The following is a 22,798-nucleotide window of genomic DNA, read 5'->3' on the forward strand; positions in this document are numbered from 1 at the left end:
TGCTGTTATGAAATTTGAGTCTTTTGTAAAAAATCTCGAATGCATAAACAAACAGCAATAAATACTAAATAAACAAAACTGACCATTTTCTTGTTATAAAATGTAGAGCTCATTTTGAATTAATTATAAGTAAGCATGCTTGTAAAATTAAATAATTATAATCCTACAAAGTATTTATTAGGAAAAAAATTCCCTTTTTTCATTCCCTTTTTATATTCTGTAAAATATTAAATTAATAAAAAATGGAAAGTCACAAAATTAAAATTTCATTTTTTTTGTTGTTGTTACAAATGCCTGTATTTTTGAAATAAAATTCGTATAAATTTAAGAATTATTTTAATAATTTTTCTGTATATGTAAGAGAAAATATGACGAAAAAATAATTTCAGTTCTCCGATTAAGAAATGGAAAAACTAAAAAATTTAATATAAAGGCTTAATCTTGCAGGATTAACTTTTCAAAAAATGCAGAAAGTCCTTTTCATTAAAGTTGTGAGCCATTATTTACATTTAAAATTCCTTAAAGTATAAAATTCCTTTATGAGAAAAAAAGTGAATTAATTTAAACTATAAACTACAAATATAAATTGTCTGAAAAATAAAAACTGGAAATTAAATTGGTGTTTTTATAATAAGTATCAAAATATTGACAAATAAAGTAATTTTCTGTTCATCGTGTTGCAGACAACATTACTAAGGACAAAAAAAAAAAAAAAAAAAAAAAAAAAAAATCGATTTATATTTTATATCACCATTTAAATTTCGTGTTATACATTTAAATGCATTGATATATCGATGAATTGTTATGCATTATATAAAATTAAAAAAAATAATGAGGAAAATTTATCAGTCAAATTGAATTAAAAATAACTTTTTATTATTAAAAGGTTTCATACGTAATAAACAAGTAATACGTTTTTTGAGAAAAATTTTTTAAGGATATTGGAACCTCTAGCTTGAAATATCGTAGATGATTATGTTTGATGTTAATTCGACTATTCTGATTTTTCAAAATTTCTCCTGGTTATATTGCAGCGATAAGCTATACATATACTAAAAGAAAAGGAAAAAAAAAAAAAAAAAAAACTTTGAAATATAGGTGAGTGTAAATTTAGCAACTGATAACAAATCCTTCCCTAAAACCGCAAATGATTACCACAGGGTGTCTGTCCTATTAGTGCGGTAAATTAATCATAGCTCAACAAGATTCCCCCTCCTGTTATTACTCTGAAGAAAGGGGCTATTTCATTCTGCTTACGTAAAAAAAGAAAAAAAAAAGTCCCGGAGAAGATCAAATAACAAATGAAATGCTCAAGAACCTTCCAACAAAAATAATTTTCAAAATTACGAAATTCACAAATGCTATCCTCAAATATCATCACTTCCCAAATTATTGGAAAACCTCAATTATCGTACCTATTCACAAACCAGGAAAAGACGCCCATAATCCAATACCGCCCCATTAGCCTTCTATTATCCATCAGTAAAATCACAGAAAAATTATATACAATAGAATCAAACCCGAAATAGAAGACAAAATCGAAATAATTATTCCACAATCGCACAACTCCTTAGAATGACAGAAATCATCAAACAAGGTTGGAACGAAAATAAAGACACTGGCGCAGTATTCTTAGACTTGCCAAAACATTTGACAAAGTATGGATTAAGGGTTTAATCTACAAAATTATTAAACTTAACATCCCAGATGGTTATTGTTAAACTTATGGCCTCCTACCTTATCCACAGAAATTTTAAAGTCCAGGACGAACTTCCAACCCTAAACCACTACAAGCCGGAATTACCCAAGGATCAATCCTAGCCCCACTCTACTTCAACATATACATCAATGATATAACTAGAACAACCAAAACTCAACTCTACCTCTTTGCAGATGACACAGCCATCCTTAGCACAGATGCAAATAAAAATAAAATTTCTGAAGACATCCAAGACCATCTAAGCAAATTAGAAAAATTATGCAATATGCAAAAAACACTACACTCCAATAATGTATATAGAATACTACACTACAATAATGTGCGAAAAACTACACTACAATAATATGCAATAAACACTACAACATTTAACTATCAAGATAACTTTTATAGGCTTTAATACTATTTGTAAATCATTATTGCATAAAGCTAAACTATTCAAGATAATCTATAGGGCAGACCGTTGAATCTAGAGCTTCCAAATTTGGAATAAAGTTATTTTTTGGTAAGTACGATTTTCTAAAGAATAATTAAAAATTAATTCAAATTTTAAAGCTTTTCCTCTACAACTTTAGAGCATATCATCACACAAGATCATTTTTATATATTTTAAAATTCAAAAAATTAGTTTTTCAGCAATTTCTATTTTATTTCTATATACTTTTTTTCTGATTTTAATTAATTTTTCAAATTTAGCTTTAAATACAATTTTGTAATAAAACTTTTTTTTAACATAATTGTGTACCACAAAATAGCAAAATGGTGAATAATCAATGTGAATACTTTAAAGTTTCTTGTCAGATAACTAACTACAATAAGTCTCAGTTTATTACTAGTTAATATTTTAAAATATCAGGATGCCTTTAGTTTTACATTCATTCTATAAATTGCATATTGTAAAATTCATTAAATTTTTTCTCATAGAATATTCATTTACATTTTCATTGAGGATATTATAGATTTAAAAAAATGTATGGACATATCACAGAATAAATTTTGTACCCATAAAAAACACAGAGACCATTTAGGGAGGAAAACGATTACAATTAAAGGAGGGTTCCGAATATTAATGTAGATATGATGAAAATGTGAAATATTATTCATATTAAATAAAAATACTTATGAAATTTTGGAATAATAAAAGAGATTCTTAAGACTGCTGATTAAAATTTTAAAGATATTTACATTTTTTACTAGCACTTCCATACTTCTAACTGCCTCACTAAACAAATCAGTTTACAATCATAAACTTAAAAGTTAGCAAGTTGTCAGTTCAAAAATGGCAAGTCCTTGTCTACATCATTGTTATCACGTAAAAACTGCCCAAATAACTTTATCTGTTACCAAAGAAATATACAGATGAAGCAATTTCTAAAACTGAATCATCCTACTACCCACTCTCAAAGGATAAGCTTATTCTACAATCATATTTAAAAGTGCCGAGAAATAAAAAAGTAAACAACTTTATAAAATAATGTAGGGAAATATAAATCAATTTTGGTTAAATTAAAATAAATATTTATACTTTTGCTTAGCAGCTGAAGTATGAAATAAATGCCAATGAAGTTTGAAAATATGAACCAGTATTATAATGACATTAATGTTCTTTAGTATTCAAAATTTTAATTGATATTAATTCCACGTTAGTTTTCAGAATTTTTAAAAAATAATATGCACTCTCCTCTGTAACTTATTATTTACTAGCCACCTCTGATGATCAGCTAGTTCATCAGATTTATTAGATGTAAATATTTCAATTTAATATTTTGTATGTAACATAATGGTTTCCATAGCAAAGTATTTTTAACTTTCAAATTTTAATAATCATGTAAATAATACTATTTTAGAAGCTTTACACAATTAAATTTATTATATTATATGCATATTTAATTTTCTGTCATTTACCTAAATTTGTAAGTTTAATTTTAAATAGAAAGTGATTAGACTTGCAATAATCAAATAACATATTTGTTGAATTGATGCATGCTCATAAAAAAAATACAAAGACAGAAATAATTATTCAACACTGAAGTTTTGTTCAAAATACATTTCATATCCAATAAAATATATTTCATGATTTGTGTAATATATTAAGAAAACACAATGCTGTGCTAAGAGATAATTATATATATATATTCAATTATATAACAGTTAGAACTAAAAGTCTTTAAAAAAACTAATTTAAAATCTTAAAACATTTTTAACTCTTAACTAAAAGTCTTAAAACATTTTCAGCAAGGCTTACTTCTTAGCTTAATAGTTAACCATAATTGCCATAGAATCATATTTGAAACAGAAGCCTATTTAATAATAATAAATAAGTTAAATCATATCTTGAACACTGATAATAGGAGAAAAATAACAGAATGAAATATTAGTAGTAATAATGAAAATATCATTTAAAAATATAATTAAAAATGAAACTCGGAAAAAAAAAATATACTTGCAGCAAATAAAGCCTTGCTGTTTCTAAATTTTCATTAATAAAAATTCTAGTTAAAACCAAAATATGTATATACTACAGCGAAAACCCAAATTAACTAGGCAAAATGCGTTTTAACTAACATCTCTAGAGAGAACTCGAATTAATTAGGAAAAACACATTCTAACTGACAGTGCTAGGGAGAACCCGTTTTATTCGTTGTTTGTTTGTTTGTTTCTTATGGCACTTGCCACTGACAAGCCCGCTGTTACGAAGACAGCGATTTAAGCCTGAGGGGGACGTCTCTTATTTTTTATAGCAGTGCCAACTAGGGCCAAGAGAACGACTTTGCTACTCACGCATGACTCATTCGCTTGCACAACCCCTTTTTACAGGAGGGCACATTCACACATCTCACAGATAGAACAACAGAAGAACAACCATGCCCAAACCGGGACTCGAACCCGGGACGTCCAGATCACGGGGAAGACGCGCTACCCCTATGCCAGGACGCCAGCCCGTGTTTTAACTGACGTGTTATTCGTGTTTTAACTGACTTGTTAGACAATATTACTTGTATCCATCCAAAATTACTATATTAAACTATACTTAGTAAAACAGTGAAGTTGAGGAAATAACCTATCATTGTAGAAAAAATACATTATTTACTATTTAATTGTACTTTATTTACTTTTTTTAATTTATGCATGATTAATACTTTATTATACTTATTTATTTTTATTATTTTACAAGCAACAAATCTATATTAATACGAGTTTAACCGGACAAACTGAAAATAACTAGAGAAAACCAATTTTTCCTAACGCTGTCAGTCAGAACATATTTTCCCTAGTTAATTCAGGTTGTCCCTAGTGCTGTTAGTTAAAATGCGTTTTACCAAGTTAATTCACGTTTTGACTGATTTTGGGTTTTCACTGTAACATATATATATATAATGAGATGCACATTTCGAACTTTCAAAGTATAAATTTGGAAGCTCTAGTCTAATATTTTGTCCTGTCATGACCCACATATTCTTCCTCATTAGTTAAATATTATTAAATTTTTAATAACCAATATTTATGCCAAGAAAATAAGTTAATTTTCTTTTTGGATTTTCTTTGAAATCAGTCACATTCAACAATTTAGATTTACATAAAAAATAAATGAGAATTAGAAATCAAATGGATGATATAACCACTTCATTATAATCTTTTACTTACATTTCACATAAATAAAAGATTACTATTTCCTGTTATATTTTTAAGGAAGTATCTTGAAGCATTTATCATCTCTATTGTAGCTTTGAAAGAGCAACTTTCTTTATGATTATATTTTTGTCAGCAAAATTTTTTAATATACCAAAACTGTAAAATGTTAATAAATCATAAAAAGTAAATATTAAAATAGCAATTCAAAAAAAAAAAAATGAATAAAATGCTTTATACTGAAATGATGTTCTTTACTATTTTTACTCACAAAAACTAAACATTATTAAGTATTGGGAAGGCTCTTGTAAAATAAAAGGTATTAATTAATTAATTCCTTCAATTGATTTGAAGGAATTGGTCAATATTTATTATTTCAAAGCAATCTCCTCCAATGGCAATGCCTTTTATATTTTCAAGTCCTCAGAAAATGTCTTAAAAATCCTTTCAATGACTCTTATATTACATTTATCTTTTCAAAATAATTATTCTCAGATCATAATATTTAATCAAATACTAAGTACTGCCAGCTGTTTTATATAAGAAATAAAAACAATGTCTAATATATATTTTAAATTAACATTCACAGAAGTATTAAAGTAGCATTAAGAAAAGTTTTTAACAACATGGTTTTACACACATCCAAGTGGGATCATGATCCACAGTTTGATAAGCTCTGACGAACATAAATACATTTGTCTGAAAAGTTGAAAGTTATCTTGTGTTTCTTCAATACATGATAATTTTTCTATCACACTGAACTTATGTGTAAATAAATAAATAGGATTTTTTAATTTCCTTTTAAAAAAATTCACAGATTCAAGACTTTTTCTGGTATCGCAAAGAATATATAAATTTTATAAAGTACAAAATTCTCAACCATGTTAAGCTTTCACATGCCTTTGAATAGAAAGTTAAATATATATCTAAATGCTTTCAAAAGATAATGTTTAACAGTTTTCTTACTTAGAAAACTTTTTTTTCATGTGAGTACGTAAATGTACTTTTAAATTACTTTTATGAGAAAATCCTTTATTACACACTTCACATGTATGGGGCTTTTCCTTTGTATGAGTAAACAAATGCACTTTCAAAACATGCATCTGAGAAAATTGTTTACCACACACCACACAAGCATGAGGTTTTACTTTTGTATGGGTCAACAAATGGGAATTAAAATTAGTTTTCTGAGAAAATGTTTTACCACATATTTCACACAGATACTGCTTTTGCTTATCATGAAGAAGTAGATGTGAATTTAAATTACTTTTCTGAGTAAATCTCTTACCACATACTCCACACAAATGTGGCTTTTCTTTCGTATGAAGACACACATGAGTATTTAAACTACTTTTCTGAGTATATCTCTTACCACATACTCCACACAAATGTGGCTTTTCTTTCGTATGAAGACGCACATGAGTATTTAAACCACTTTTCTGAGTAAATCTCTTACCACATACCCCACACAAATGTGGCTTTTCTTTCGTATGAAGACGCACATGAGTATTTAAACTACTTTTCTGAGTAAATCCTCTGCCACACACATCACATGTGTAAGGCCTTTCATCTGTATGAACCACCAAATGTACTTTTAAATTAAGTTTACGGGAAAATGCTTTATTACATATTAGACATTGATAGGCTTTCTTGTCTTCATGGATTACTAAATGCCGTTTCAAATAATTTTTACATGCAAATTCTTTACCACATTCTTTACATGCATAGATCATTCCATCAGAATGAATAAGTAAATGACTTGACAAGGCATTTCTCTTAGAAAATGCTTTATTGCATACTTTACATACATAGGATTTAGTATCTGAATGACTTTGCAATTGTCGATTTAAATTAATTTGATCTGAAAACTCTCTATCGCATGTTTCATATGTACTGTCTTTTTCCTGTTTGCAAGTATTTAAATGCTTTGAAGTACTCTCAAGTGGAAATCCATTGTCACTCACTTCAGATTTATCGGGTTGTTCATTCATATGAATGCGTAAGTGCCTTCTTAAAACATCTTTCCGAGAAAGTTCTTTACCACACACGTTACATATATGAAGTTTTTCTTTGGTATGGGAAAGTAAATGATTTTCCAAGCTATACCTCCGAGGGAAAGCCTTTTCACACAGTTCGCATGCATAAGGTCTAATTTTTGTATGAGTAAATGCGTGATATTTTAAAGCAGTCTTCCAACCAAATGTTTTACCGCACTCCTCACATACGTGCGGCCTTTCCTTTGTATGCGTATTTAAATGTTCTTTTAAAACACTCTTCTGGGAAACCATTTTACCACACACTTCACATTCATAATTCTTTCTTTTTTTACTAGCATTAGAAAGTCTTAAATTATTCTTTAAATAAAATCCTCCAACACTTACATCATATAAACAGGGTTTTTCCAAATTGCCCGCTTCTGGTTGAGATATCTCAGAAAATTCTTTATCAGACATTTCTCGGGCATTAATACATCATTTATTTATGAAATAGAAAAATCAGAGATGAGAATTACTGAAACTGCATTTATGAAGTAAATTCCTTCACATCACAAATAAATAAAAGGTCCAATCAAGAAATTTTGTTTCTCAAGCAGAACTATCAACAAAGACATAGCAGCGCCAGCCGGGTGACTCAGTTCAGTTCAGTTGTACTTTGAGATTAAATAGTTGTCCCGTCGAGACTACCATTTGCCCTTGTTCCACCGACGTTGTCTTAACTGTTCACACGAGGAACAATACAGGGACAACAGCAAAGAGACAACAATTGCGTGCAAAAGTTGGCCTCATGTGAAGCAACCTTCAAGTTACAGGAAAATCGTACAGCCCCAAAACAACCATCGTGTGTGTGTGTGGAGGGGGGGGGGGTGATCGAAAAAATTCTTCGAAAGGGACGAATTAAGGTTAACGTTTTAAAAAATTTTAGTATTTCCTCTGTCCACAGTTCAGGACACAAACTGTAAGTTCATTGTATATACTGCGCTGCAAAATGACTCCAGAAAACGTCCAAATAAAGGAGAAGAAATCGAAATTAACACTCTCTAGAAATCGACCAGACCATGTCAACCTAAATGAGTACAATCACAGCGCATCTTATAAAAGCATCAGGCAAATATGAACTGTGCTGTGATTGGACTTCTAAAGGTTGACAGGAGCTTGCCGATGCCTCCATTTATTGCTTATGTTTACATTACACTTCGAGATCTACATGCTATTCTTTGCTCTGAGTATAATATACTCTGGTTTCTTTTAAAATTCCTTTCTCCTGAGTTTTAATAATGGCATATAATATGCTTTCTGAATTATGCTTATACATTCAGGATAATAGATGAGTATGGAAAAAAAATATTCCTTGTTATGTTTATTTAGGAAATGTGGAATATTATGTTTATTGAAAATTTATTGCATACGTTTTATTTTCTTGTTTACTCATGATAGCAAATTCGTGATAGTAAATATGTAGCAAGAAATTGTTATATGCTTTTTTATTCAGAAGTGAAAGTTTATTACATATCTTTATCTTTTTGTTAACTAATTATGGACTCGCATGAATCTTTCTAATCAAGGCTGAATTAACTTTCGGAGCCTTCAAAAAATATTGTCTTATAATATTTCCACCTTCCATGCTTACTATTTTCATCAATCACCATGTGTTTTCTCTTAATGACTAATACTCTTTAACTGTATATAAATATCATTCACTTTCTTTTGCTCTGTTAGACTTTGCAGATATCCAAATTTGACAGCCTTGACATTTCTTTCTTTTGCTTTAAATTCTTTATTCTATTGAATTTACTTTTATGGTTAATTTCATTAGGAGCAATTAACGATGTTTGTACTTTGCTAAATTAACAAAACAATTTTATACATACTGAACACAAAATAGGTAGACTGAATTAAAAGAAAGGTAGACATTTTGTTTGGGTGAAATAATAATGCAAGAAGCAATGAAAAACTAATCAACTTTTTGTATGATTCTTACTTATGAAGTATAAGCAAAATGATATAGAAAAATCTTTTTATATGCATTTTACATTTTAAAATCATCTGAATAATCTGAGCATGTATTTTCTCCCTTATATTTAGATAATGTTGGAGAATTATTGGAGCAAGTGTCATCAGTTGTCAGGAAATTTTTTATATCTCATTCTGAAAAGATATTCTCTAAATATTTTGCAATGATGCTCAAATGATTGTATATATAATTTTTTTCATTTATTAAATAATTTTGAATTTCAATAATAAATAAAATACAAAAATGATATATGTGAAGAAAACTTTAGTTTTGAGTTGTATATTAACCACATGCTAACAATTAATTGCCAAGGATCATTGCTCATAAATTCTTTCATAATTAAATCTTGACTCTATTCATCAACAGCATGCAGTTAATATCCATATACTTTATTTATATATGTAGTTTATTCAATAATTTGCAAATAAATTAATATTTTTTATATATTATGCAGTTCTACACTATAATTATATTTTATTTCATCATAACATTATTTTGGATTTATTTTTTTAAAAAAGGCATTTTTTATTTTTTATGAATAATAAATATAAAAGTTATTTAAAGGCTGTTTATAACATATATAGTTATTTGTCTTATAATAAAAATGTGAATATAGATCTTGAAAATTTTAATATTAAAATTTGAAATGGTTCTCAGGAAGAAAGTTTGACAATAAATGTATGTCAATGACTATTTTAATGTATTTATCACATATATTTGGTAAATAAGATTCAGATTTAAATGTCATTTTACAGTTATTTTTTTGTGTATAGTTTTACATGGTAAGTATGATTTTTAATAGCCAATCTAATCTTGCAAAATTTTATATAATGATTATTATATCATACGGGTTCAAAGAAACTTGCTAGAAACTCACAGTATGTATTATTGGAAACATCTAGTTCATCCCTACTTATTTTACACAAGTTCAAAAAAGAGATTTTAGAATCAGTTAAATAAATAACTCAATTTGCTAATTGAGTTATCTTTGAGTCTTTAAAATAGCTCTGACTCAAATTTTATATGAATCTCTTCTGTTTTTAGATTAATTTTAACAATAATTATGTCTTACTTTTCAATGAATTCTAATTTTATTTTTGCATAGCATTGTGAGAAATAAAAAGCAATATTTATAATTTAGTTTTCCATTTTATTTTTAGCTGTTTTATTTATGACAATTTTTACGATGTATTATTTCCTCTTGCTTCATCGAGTGTAATGCATTGTAATCAGGTCATTTTATAATAATTTTAATAAAAAAAATTTCTTTTATTGTTAAGTTGTGATGTTATGTTTGCATTTACTTTAACAGCATTTATGTACTTTTCATTGCCTTGTAGCTTTATTTATATATAATATTATTCAATCTAAAGATGAATATTTAGTTTTGTTTACCTCCAATCATTCATAACAAATTTATTTGTTATCATGCAAATTTCTTTCTAATTCAACAAAATATAATATATAATAGTTACCTGATTGACAATGATTTTATAAAGTCATCTTCTGTCTTTAGATTTTAAGCTACAATACTAGATTTTGAGGCACTTATTTATTTTTCATTTGGTTTCTATAATATTATTTTATCTGTGTTTTTTCAGTGATTATATCTTTGTTTTCTAAATACCTCATGTTCAAAAATTGATACAATTTTGCAGTATTGATGTTTGATAACATTAAACTTGAAAATATTGGATAAGAAAGTGGAAGATTTGCTAAAAAAGAAAAACCAGCTGGCAGCCATGGCAAACTAGATGATCTGTTCATCTGTGATAGCAGTTATTTGCATGCTTCACAGCTGTGATAGATCTTCTTGAATGGATATGGCAATAAATTATGCACAGGTATCTTAGTGTAATATTGATTTTCATATTCTATTAAGATCTGTGATCCCCCTTCCCAAATAACTCTTTTAAAAAATTTTAAATAGTAGCATAATTATTAATACTTCTATTTGTATATTCAGTTTTGATATATTTACAATAGAAAATTGAAATGCTATTATTTCATTCTTTAAAACTAATTCAAAAAATGTCATTATGTAAATATTTTGAGCTACACCTGCAAATTTTTTAACTTTTTTTTTTAATTTTTCTGTTTTAAAATTGAGATTATTTAATTTGTATTATATGGATTTTAAATGTATTTTTATTTCATATATAAATTGATATTTTCAAAAAATAGAATAAATGCCTTAATACTATGATTATAAATGCATTTTAACATTGAGTACTAAGAAAACGAATTTGAATATGAAATAATTATTCATATTTATTAGTTAATGAATATTAATTATTCTAGATAATTATTAACAAAATTAATATGATTTTGTAAAATTACTAATCAATATTTCGCTTTAATATTTAACTTAGCAAACATTATGAGAAGCACACAATTGAAATGCCTACCATAAGAAGTTCATTTAATTCTATTTTTTAAAGTTATTAAATATGTATTTTAATATGAAACTATTTTTAATGCATTCTGGAAACTGGGACTCGAAAAATCTGTACTACTGTTTTTTTAATTTTTATTATTAAATAGAATTCACAATGAGAAGGTATAGCTTTTGAAAGATAAAAATATAAATACTGCTTACTGATACACGTTTCCCCCTTTGTTTTCCATGTAGAAGAACTTAAATGATTACCCTATTTTATATAGTATACAAGTAATCCTGAAATCCTAACTCAATTTCATGGTCATCTACTCCAATTTAATTCCTCTCCCTTTCAATATGGCTTTCCTGTTATTTTCTTTATTAATTTTCTTATCTTTTATTTTCTACGGATTACGTACCACTGGGTAAATTTATTACTAAAATTTCGTCTTTCTCAGCTGATTATTTGTTTCTGTAGTTGAAGGGCTAAATTATTACTTTTAATATGAAAGGCGAACAACTGGTCACCGAAGGCGGTTAGTTTCTTTAAAGCTAAAAGAACATCTATCAGTCTTTTGTTTATTTAATGGAAAGGATTAATTTTGAATAATATTTACCTCAAACGTCGAATTCTGATGCTATAGTGTGATTCTTCTTTTCTGCTTGAATCAAAGATGCCAATAATGAGGGGATTCCCCCCCCCACCTTTCCATCGAAAATGTCATTGCTGAAGGCGAGTACCTCCATTTTAAAAATGTCAGATCACTTAAATTGATAAGAATAATATTAATATATATTTTTTTCTAAATTAATAGAAACATTCTAAATTCAATTGGTTATAAATGGTGATTGAATATTTAAGTAAAGATTCTTTCATTTTTTTTAAATTTAGTTTTCTTCCAGATTGAAATCTAACGGAGATCCATACCGAATCTGTAATGCAAGTTGAAAGAGAACGGTTTTTTTCTTTCTAAAATAGTTGAGAACTGTTTGTGGAATAGTATGATTCAGTTGTCTCCGTTATTTATTCAAACCGATATTATCAAAGAAATATAGACAATTTTTCGCAGTTTGAAATAAGAAAAGTGACACTTAGATATTTTTTTGTCTCTCGATATCTGTTTCTATGTTTGTTAAATTTTATTTTCAGATTTTTTTTTAGTTTTATATCAAAAGTATAAATTTATTGCGACTTATTATGCACTTTTGTGCCTCCCTCTAAAATTGAATTTAATTTTGTTTGTTATTTCAAATTAATATTTCTTTATCAGAAGATATGCTAGATTATAGAATATGCCATTCGAGTTCTTGAAAGCTGATATTGTTTACTTCAGTTCGAAGTTCAGAAAGGATATAAAAATTTCTCATAATAGTTATCTGTTTATAATAAAATTTATTATAATTCATAAAAGAATTGAGTGATTTATGAAGTCAAGCCGATTTTTACTTACTAGTATAACGAAGTATGCAAAGAGAAAGTATTGTAATCGTCAAAAATCCAACTCGAGATTTTAACTAATCTCAATATCTTAGTTTTAATTAATTTCCTGGGTCCATAAAGCACAGTTTGGGAACTATGTCTGTTCATAAGTCTGTGAACACAATAACTCAAAAGCGTCTTTAGCAAGACAAATTGAAATTTGGTTGCATGTTATTTCAACAAATATGATGATTTCTATCAAATCCATTGATATGAAATCTATTTGGCTATTCAAAAACAAACGAATATGATAGACAGTAAATAGCTATGCGAATAAAATCGGCATAAACATTTAACATTTAAATTAGATACTTATCGAATTTTGAATTAAATCCGTCAAAGAGTTGAATGTTAGTTGGTCTGTACGCGATAATATAAAAACACAACGACTTAGATAAATGAAATTTAACATATGATCGTGATATTAAAAATGCATTCTGCGTTAAATTTTGATTTCACTTGGTTGAAAAAAGGGCATTCGCAATACATATTTGGTTTTCTTCACCGTACTGTGAAGCACAAAACTCATATGCCATTGTCTGAAAATAAAAATCTGTGCATTTGTGGCGTTGACGGTATTGTCCAATGCCCATGATTTTATTTGGGGAGGGAGGTGATGCCTTTATTAGAGAGTATACTCGAAAGTTATACTTATTCATTGGGCTACTTGTACAGTAATTTTCGTATTTCGAATATTAAATTTTACATAATTTTTTGATTTTAAATAGAAGAAACACGTCATTCGAAATAATAAATCAACTTTGAGCAATGAATTGCCTTGCGGTTTTTCAACAACGAGCTTGCATTTTCTTTCAGCCTAAGAGTCTTACTCAAGCGTATTTAAATTTTTTAGCATGAAGCATTTCGCTCATTGATTTTTTGGGGCATTTTTTTTTTTTCTTTCAGTACAACAAATTTTAAATTTTACATTATAACTTAGTGAATAAATTTTTAAAGAAAAGTTTCATATGATGCTTTCGAACATTTTTGTTTGATTTTAATGCGTTGAAATGAAAACTGACATTAATACCCATTTTAAAAACATTATTTTTCATATAATTTTTTGTAAGTTTTGAAATTATAAATAAAAATTATTTTGCCAAATTTAAATAACAGATCATATATTACCATATAAGAATTTTGTTATTTGTCAAATGCGATTCAATAATAGAGATGATAATGTTTTAAATCTTCATTTCATACCGAAATAATGGAACCTACTAAGCAACCAACAACAAATAACACTTTTTGAAACATTTTATTCATTTCGAAAATAATATTTCTTACGACATTCGGCTTAAAATTTTACTCTAATTATCTTCAGTATTGCATCTTCAGAATAAACCATTATGTTTATTGATTTTTTATAGTTGAATTTTTCATTATAAAACACGATTTGGAATTTTCTAAAGCAATACTAAGAGTTTTTTTCTTAGAATTTTAATTAAATTTTTAAAGAAGTTTACACATTATATTTCTAAAAAGTTATTCATTCTTATTTTGAACTAAATCATTAGAAAGGAATTTGAGACAAATATATATTCCAAAAACATCTTTAACTTGCAACTTATTTTTACTAATCTCTTAATCTACTTAATGATTAAGTAGATTTACTAATCTACTTAATATTCTTATTTTATAACTTTTAAAATTTTGTCAAACCAAGAGATTATGTCATATATTATGTTTTCAAAATTTTATTTCTATCAAAACAATTCGATAGAGGAAATGACAAATTTTTAAATCTTCATTTAATGATGAAATACAAAAGTGTGCTAAATAAAATTCGGAATCGAAATATATTTTGAAAATACATTTTGCAAGCTTTCAACGTAAAAATTTACTTTAGTTCGTCATAAGCATTACTTCTTTAGTATAAATCGTTATGCTCTTTGATTTTTGCATATTGAATTTCTGAAAAGGTAATCTGAGGTTTTATATAATATTATTAAGATAAGTTTGGGGGTTAAAGTTTCATATTATATTTCCAAAAAATTATTCCAATCCAGTATAATCCAATTTATTCCAAAATAATTCTCGATAGTTTCAATTCATATTCTTTATTGAGATACATGGAAGATAAGCTAAAGTATCTGTGTTTTAGTCAATCATCAATTTCTCTTGACAAATTATCATCACTTTCATTCGCAGCAAGCAAAATTGCTTTAATATCTTCTTTAGTGATTTCATGCTTTCTTTTGTTCATAATGCAAAAATTACTTCGATAACTTCAAAAATCGATTCAGAATAGCACTTGAATAATAAATTTAGAATTTTTTTCTTATATGTAATTATTATTATATATATATATATATATATATATATATATATATATATATATATATATATATATATATATATATATATATATATATATATATATAATTCTTTTTAATATTTTTTAATAATTTTTTTGGTTTAATTTTTATTTGATTTTTGTTTTTCCTATTAACTTGATTCTAATACATTTGTATATATATATATATATATATATATACAGTGGCTCAAAAAATTGAGAGTACACCTTACTTTTAGTTGATAAATCCGACTTTCAATGTAAATAACTTATTACCGGAAAGTGCAAACATGTTTTTATTTTTACACGTAACAAATGGTTTAATTTAGAGTAAAAATAAAGAAAAATCAACGAAAAACTTCTAAATTGAAAAGTTTCAGAAGCATTTTAAATAAACATGCATAAAATTTTGCCTCAAAAAATTGAGAATACACCAATAAAATTTTTGCAATATCACGCATAGAAAAAAAGTGTCACTATTAAGTTGCATATCTTTTGGCTCTTAAAATGGCCTCTAAACGTCATGGTACCGATTAGACTAATTTTTGATGGTATCTGTAGATATTTTACCCCATTCTTCTTGCAACACTTGTTTTAACTGGGTTTGTTTCTAATTTTGTGTTTTTGGATTACTGCTTCGAGTGTGGTCCACAGATATTCAATGGTATTGATGTCTGGGTATTGTGGTGGTGTGTGTAACTGCTGTTTACAATGAAAAAGACATTATATTTTGACGTTACGTGCAATCTGTTTGGGGTCATTGTCCTACTGGAAAATGAAATTTCCATCTAAACCCAAATTTTTAGCACTTTCCTTTAGATTGCTGCGAAATATATCCAAGAAAACCATATCGTTTATAATGACATCTATAAAAATTAAATTTCCTACCCCGGATGAAGCCATACAACTTCAAATCATGACGGAGTCACCATCATGTTTAACTGTAGGAAGTAAATTTTTTGGATCCAAAGCAGTATTAGGCTTTCTCCATACAGTACGATGGCTGTGACTGCCAAAAATGTTGAGTTTTCTTTTATTACTAAATATAGCTTTCTTCCAAAGGTTATTGGTCTTCAATTGAGGAGTGTTTGCACACTTCAAATGCCTTTTCTGAATTTTCAAGCTGATGAGCGGTCTCTCTCTAACAATGCGACTTTTATATCCAGCTTGTCTAATGGCATTTCGCACAATTTCAGCACCTATACTTCTGCCTATGATTTGAAAAGTTTCTGCAACAAGTTGGATGAACCATATAGTCGCAGCAATTTAATGAAACCTGTTAAAAATTTGGGTTTAGATGAAAATTCCATTTTCCAGTAGGACAATGACTACAATGATGAGCAATATTTATTACACTAAATAAATATTGCTAACTGCAGTTGACGACAAAAATAAATAAATATTTGTGGTTTGAGAGCTTTTTAGCTACACTAAAATAGTTTACCCAAGAATGCAATTTGTTAAATAAATAAATTACAACCTATCTTCAGACTCTCCATTCAATATTATGACTATGTAATCGGGAACGTATCGCTTATATATTACTTTTTACTTTCAATTACTATTCGCGGCAAAAACTATATAATTTCAGATGCTTCTAAATTTTTAATAGACTTTGAATAAAGACGCCTTGATAAAAAGATGATTAAAATAGTTATTTTTAGCATATTTATTAATAACACATTAACCCCTTGACATACGAACTTGCTTAACTTCCTAATAAGATAGCAGATCTTATTTCAGACAATTACTACTATTTCAATCCCTAGAATAATATAAGGGCATTTGAGGTAATGATGCATTTTCAAGGGATTTTTGCATTTAAAATTACTTAATGCTTTCACTTAATTTCATATTTAAAATTTAAAGTCAGATTCGCCATTGTATATGCAGGGGTTAAGAAAACCCAATACATGCAACAGAGGGGATAAAACTCGCGTTTTTTGGATGGAATGTTAGTTTGCAATAACTTCGAATTAAAAATGCACTTAACCATAGAACGCGTGCTTAAAAATGAAGATAGGGGAATTCATATTCAAGATCTAATTGGTTTTTAAGTCTAAATATATATGGAAAAATAAATACATGGGGGATCTAACGTTTAAGCAGTCCCTTTTTCATAAGAATATTTTTCATATTTTACATAAAATAGTAAGTTCATACATAAATTTTGAAAATATTTTCTCCAGCCTTCTTAAGAAACAACAACATTGTATCTTTTCAGCTTTCTATAGTGTTCGTGTCCGATCTATAATAAATTTTTGTTGAGCACGCGTACTTATTCTCCTCGGATTCGAAACTCCTTTGCTCGTTGTTGCAATCCTTACTTAACAAATATTTTAGGTAAGGAACTACGCTGAAAAATCTATTTTTGGAGAAAACATCGACTATTTTTTATTTATTATTCTAGATTTCTAAAAAAAATTTCTTTTATAAAACTTTTTCTTTCAACATTCATTTTATATAGATTTCACAATAAGAAAATGCATTTGTTCATTTAGAATACACGCCATTCTGGCGCAAGCTAGTTCCTATCTATATACTACAACCTAGAATAAAATACAATCATATTTTTTTCTAAAGTTAGATCATAATGCAATTAAATCTCAAGTCTCATAAAAAATAGGCTCAAATAGTAGCGATATTTTGACAGTCAGTAAAAGAAACTGAGAACAACATTTTTTTTACAAATATCTTTGCAAATTTATAACAATGAAAGAAAGGGTCAGTATCTGAATAAAAAAGAAGCTAAATAATACTTTTTTCTTTAATTAAAGGTAAAATTAATTATTATGAGTTATTTTGAAGCCAAATTAGAGATATTGTGCTTGCCCCCTTGTCGGATTTGTCTTGCCTCCCCGTCGGCAAATCTCTGCCGCAGCCTCTGGTAGACAGCCTCTCCCTACCACCGAAGCTGAAAATTCAATTTTCTGCGCTGCGGATTCCATGGAGAAAAATTATATTGAAAGCTGTACAAAAGAAAGTTCAGTCAAAATCGCAAAAAGAATTCTTATTACAAGATTCAAATTTACTACTACTAGAATTATTTTAAGATTATAATATAGTATATAAAAGTTTGAGATATTAAAATGCTTCATACCATTTCGACTTATGTAATATTATTATTGTATCATGTTATCCATCAATTATATCATCGTTTTGTGTATTATTATATCAACAGCATTTGATATGAAAGTGGAAACAAAGTTCATTAGAACTCCTAATGTTAACTATCTGACTGCTTAGCAGCAATTTGGTAAGTGAGATGAAATGTCCAGTCTAGTCAAAGATATTAAAAAATGTGATCACTTGTGATTCCACAATTTATTAATTATTGTTTTCATTGTAATTATTTTTTGAAATATACCGTAATGAACTGTCCTTTGACTTTTAGGATGTTATTGAACTAAACAGAATATAACGTTCTTTTATTTGAAAGTTATGACATTATTATGTATGAAACTTGTGATGCTGGAAAAATGATGGCTCAAGTAAATTATACATTATATATACACCCATGTATAGTATATCCCCATTGTATAGTATACATAATACTCACCTGTGTCAATAAAGCATAATTTATATTTCCTATAATGCGAAGTTACGGAGCTATAACACTGCAATGATTTTAGGAAAGATTCTTTAGGATAATTAGTGGCATGAATCAATAGGTTGAAAAGTTTTCGATGCAGAGCTTCTTTCTATATAAAAATGTACACTCATGCCAATATTTTTTGTCTTAAGCATTCTCAGCCGGTACAACATGTCTGCAAATTGTCTCTTGCATCATTGGAAAAATAATGCAATTTCATAAATTCCACCAATTAAGAATTAAATTGTTCCAATTATCAATATTAACTAAATGGTAAAAATAATTACGCGTCGAGTAATTTAATAAGACAATCATTCTCTAGAAGATCGAAGGTGGCGAGCCAAATTAAATTTTAATTGCATGAGAAATTGGAAAGTTAGTCATATGCAAAAATTAAGTTTAATAAACTAAGAATCTGGCTGACATTAATTTGGGCAAAATGATGTTTTAAAACGTATTTCATCTATTAATGCTATATTTAATTACTTTAATTTAAAACTGGATTTAAATTATTGATCATAACCATTGACAACGCCACTCTTTATATTTCTGGGTCTCCGTTGCAAGCATAGTAAGGGTGAAAGGGATTATTTTTTCTTCACCAAATAAAATAGTGAGAAAAAAATATTACAAAGTGAATAAAGAAATTGTCTTTAATTTTCAGTTAAAGAAAGGAATTCATACAGTATTTATTTATGTTGCGTCGCCTTTATCGCACCTGTGACATACAGACCTTACGGAATGGAGAATTTGAAGAGACATCATGAGGCGATCTCTAGTAAGCGTAAGCTGTTCTGGGAGTGTGAAGGGAAATATAACATTAGAGGAAAAAAGTTTTCTCTAACAATAAAGATATTGTTTTCTTACAATCTAAAATTTTAAGAAGCATTTTTTTTCCAGAAACAGTGCACATTTGGTGCAAATGTAAAATACGTTTCCATATTATTCAGAAGTTTTTTGAAAATGAATATAAATTAAAACTCTACTATTAAATTTTTTTCAAAATTAGAAGATCACCAGCTTTGAAGATGTATCGGTGAAAACATTCATCAGGCAAAAAGTACTTTTAAATAATATCAAGATTCATTAATATCAGGGAATTCAGAACCCTGTAAACAGCAATAGAAGTAATTAAAAAAAGTAAAAGCCACCAGAAGAAAATAGGCTAAAATTTTCATTTGTATAGAACGATTAACAAACACTATGTCATTTTTCTCCAGCATTCGCTATAATGAAATAATGTACAGAGGAAAGCTTATAAAATATGAAACGGAATTTAAATTAAATTAAATTTTCGATGCAGAGCTTCTTTCTAAATGGAATGGGTATTAAATATCCAATAAATAAATAGAAAGGTTATCGTAAAATATATTTTAAGCTAATTTGTCGACATATCCTTTCGAAACTAATGTCATTCCACTCCCAACACACCAGGACAAGCGCTGTGATACAACTCAACATTTGAAAGACAACACTTATCCCGAGTGCTCTTTTCAGTCTAACTCTCCTAGCTATGAAAAGTACGGTTTGAGAAGGATTAATGTTGGAATGACAGCGCCATTCCTCTGACCATTACCTCTGACAGCGCTATGTATCGTTAGATTTAGGAACTATTTTTTTCCTTCGCCGAACAAAATTCCATCGCCTAGTGACTATTCTGCTGCAATATCGAGTCTTCTGACCAGTAGTTTTAAAATTATCGAATTTTGAAATCGTAATTTTAATAATAATAACACTGTATACAAAATTCTGGCAATAAAAATAAAATTACATTTCATTTATTCTGAATATTTACCATTTTTTTAAAGAGTGTTTTCCTTTGAAATGACAGTACGCACAATGCCAACTTCTTATCTGTCCGTAAGAGGACGCTACGATCGTTAATGAAGCTCCAAAGGGGAATCTGTGACGCTGGTTTTTACTGAGTAGAACTGAAGTTGCCAGACTTTTATTATTTTGAACGTCTGACGCATAAAACAATAAAAGGCAAAATAGGTGTGTTGAAACTAAATTTCTGTATGCTAATTAAACAGGTATTGAAATCCTTAGTGTCCAGAATGTTATTTTTAATAAGATCTCAAATACTGCTATTTGTTATATACTCACGACCACTTTCTACATAAACATATGTTTTATAAATAAATTTACCTATTTGGAGGGTTAATCCATCAGTTTCTCTCTTTGAACCGTATTATCAGGAACCACCACAGTTCATGCCATCATACCTAAAAGTCAAGTGTATTCAGCCAGTTATGTTACTAAGGGGATAATTCTATTCCAAGGACGGGTGCCCCGATAAGCCTACCATCGAAGAGGAATAAATCCAACTTCGTTTTGTAATATTATTTCGAATCGAAAGTTTTCCTCTTAAAAGCTGTCAATTTCTAAATTCATGTCACGCCGTCACTGACGAAAAAAAATAACGGAGTTTATTTCTGTTGGTTACGGCTAGATCGGTTCGATTTGCCTTTTTGGATTCGCGGAAGTGAGCAGGATTCGGAATTACTATTCAAAATTATTTAAGAATAGGTTTCTAATAATAATAGGTTTGTAATAAATTGCATAATTTATTGTTAATGATAATATTCTCATTGAGAAGGAATAATTAATGTTTATGCTCTTCAATTCAGTTTTGTTATTTTTTTATCAACTTGAATATAAAAAATATTTATTAAAAGTATCTCGCGTTATCTTTATTCCCGTATTTCAGCAAAATAGTAGTATTTATACAGGGAGCCTGGGCGGTCAGCCTATAATCTCCGACCCCTAGGGGAGCTGTTGAAAGATAGGAGTGCAAACATGTTATAACTTAATAATGTAGTGCATACAAGTTTAAGAATTTTAGTAGTTGTTAATAAGAAAAAACAATCCGTATTTCTTCTTATGAGAATTACAGTTTTCAATATTTGGACGAAGAAATGGTGCCACTTATATTGTATGGTTTGAATTTAATAATAGTATAATTTAAAATGAAATTATTATTCCTAAGAAAACCTCTTACCGTATACGTTATTTTTAAAGAACACCCTTCGAGAAAAAAAGAGAAATTTAGAAGCCTCGTACTGAAACGGTTGAGGAACTTTCCAAAAATGAGACGATTAACATCGCTCATCAAACGTAAGCCATCATTCTATTTAAAAACGGATCAGTTCGACTGTCTGATAGAAATCGGATCAACCCTAACATACGTTGTGCATGAAGTTTTAGATATACTATTACATGTTAGCAATTTCAAAATAGTGGTAAATTATCACTCTTTTGTTTTACTATACTTATGTATACAAAATTTTTTCAGTAATGAGTTCTTGAATTACATTTTTTTTTACTCAGTAATTAATACGTTTCCCAAACTAGTTTCGTACCATGATTTCATAATGTGATATTTCGCGAAAAACGGGGTCGAATTTTACATCTTGTCATCAGTGGCTTAGCTCGAATAACTGGCACAAATGTTTTTTCCCCCTTTTCCTTTCAATGGTTTGCAACTGGAAACGGTGCATGACTATCTTTTCGCTCTCAAAATACTTATTGTTTAAAAAACAAACAAACTGATTAATGTTTTTCCTCACGGTGTTGTCTGAGACAGGAACTCAAAACATCTATATCCCAACTCCCTTCCGTCATCGCTAAGCAATGTTTGTCATACTATAAGTGTATTCCTAAAGAACAAGCGCTAAGATGTTGCTTATTTC

At 28.1% G+C, this 22,798-nt stretch overlaps 1 protein-coding gene across 1 annotated transcript; it reads right to left on the minus strand.

Annotated features, from left to right (window-relative positions):
* Window positions 1-5,598: 5,598 nt before the first annotated feature.
* Window positions 5,599-8,003, minus strand: LOC129959453 (zinc finger protein OZF-like). Its single transcript, XM_056072286.1, has one exon. It carries the CDS (start codon window positions 7,798-7,800, stop codon window positions 6,310-6,312), a length of 1,491 nt encoding a protein of 496 aa, XP_055928261.1. The 5' UTR covers window positions 7,801-8,003; the 3' UTR covers window positions 5,599-6,309.
* Between the last annotated feature and the right edge of the window lie 14,795 nt (window positions 8,004-22,798).

The sequence above is a fragment of the Argiope bruennichi genome, chromosome X1, assembly GCF_947563725.1.
Source record: "Argiope bruennichi chromosome X1, qqArgBrue1.1, whole genome shotgun sequence".
In the NCBI taxonomy this organism is placed as follows: Eukaryota; Metazoa; Arthropoda; class Arachnida; order Araneae; family Araneidae; genus Argiope; species Argiope bruennichi.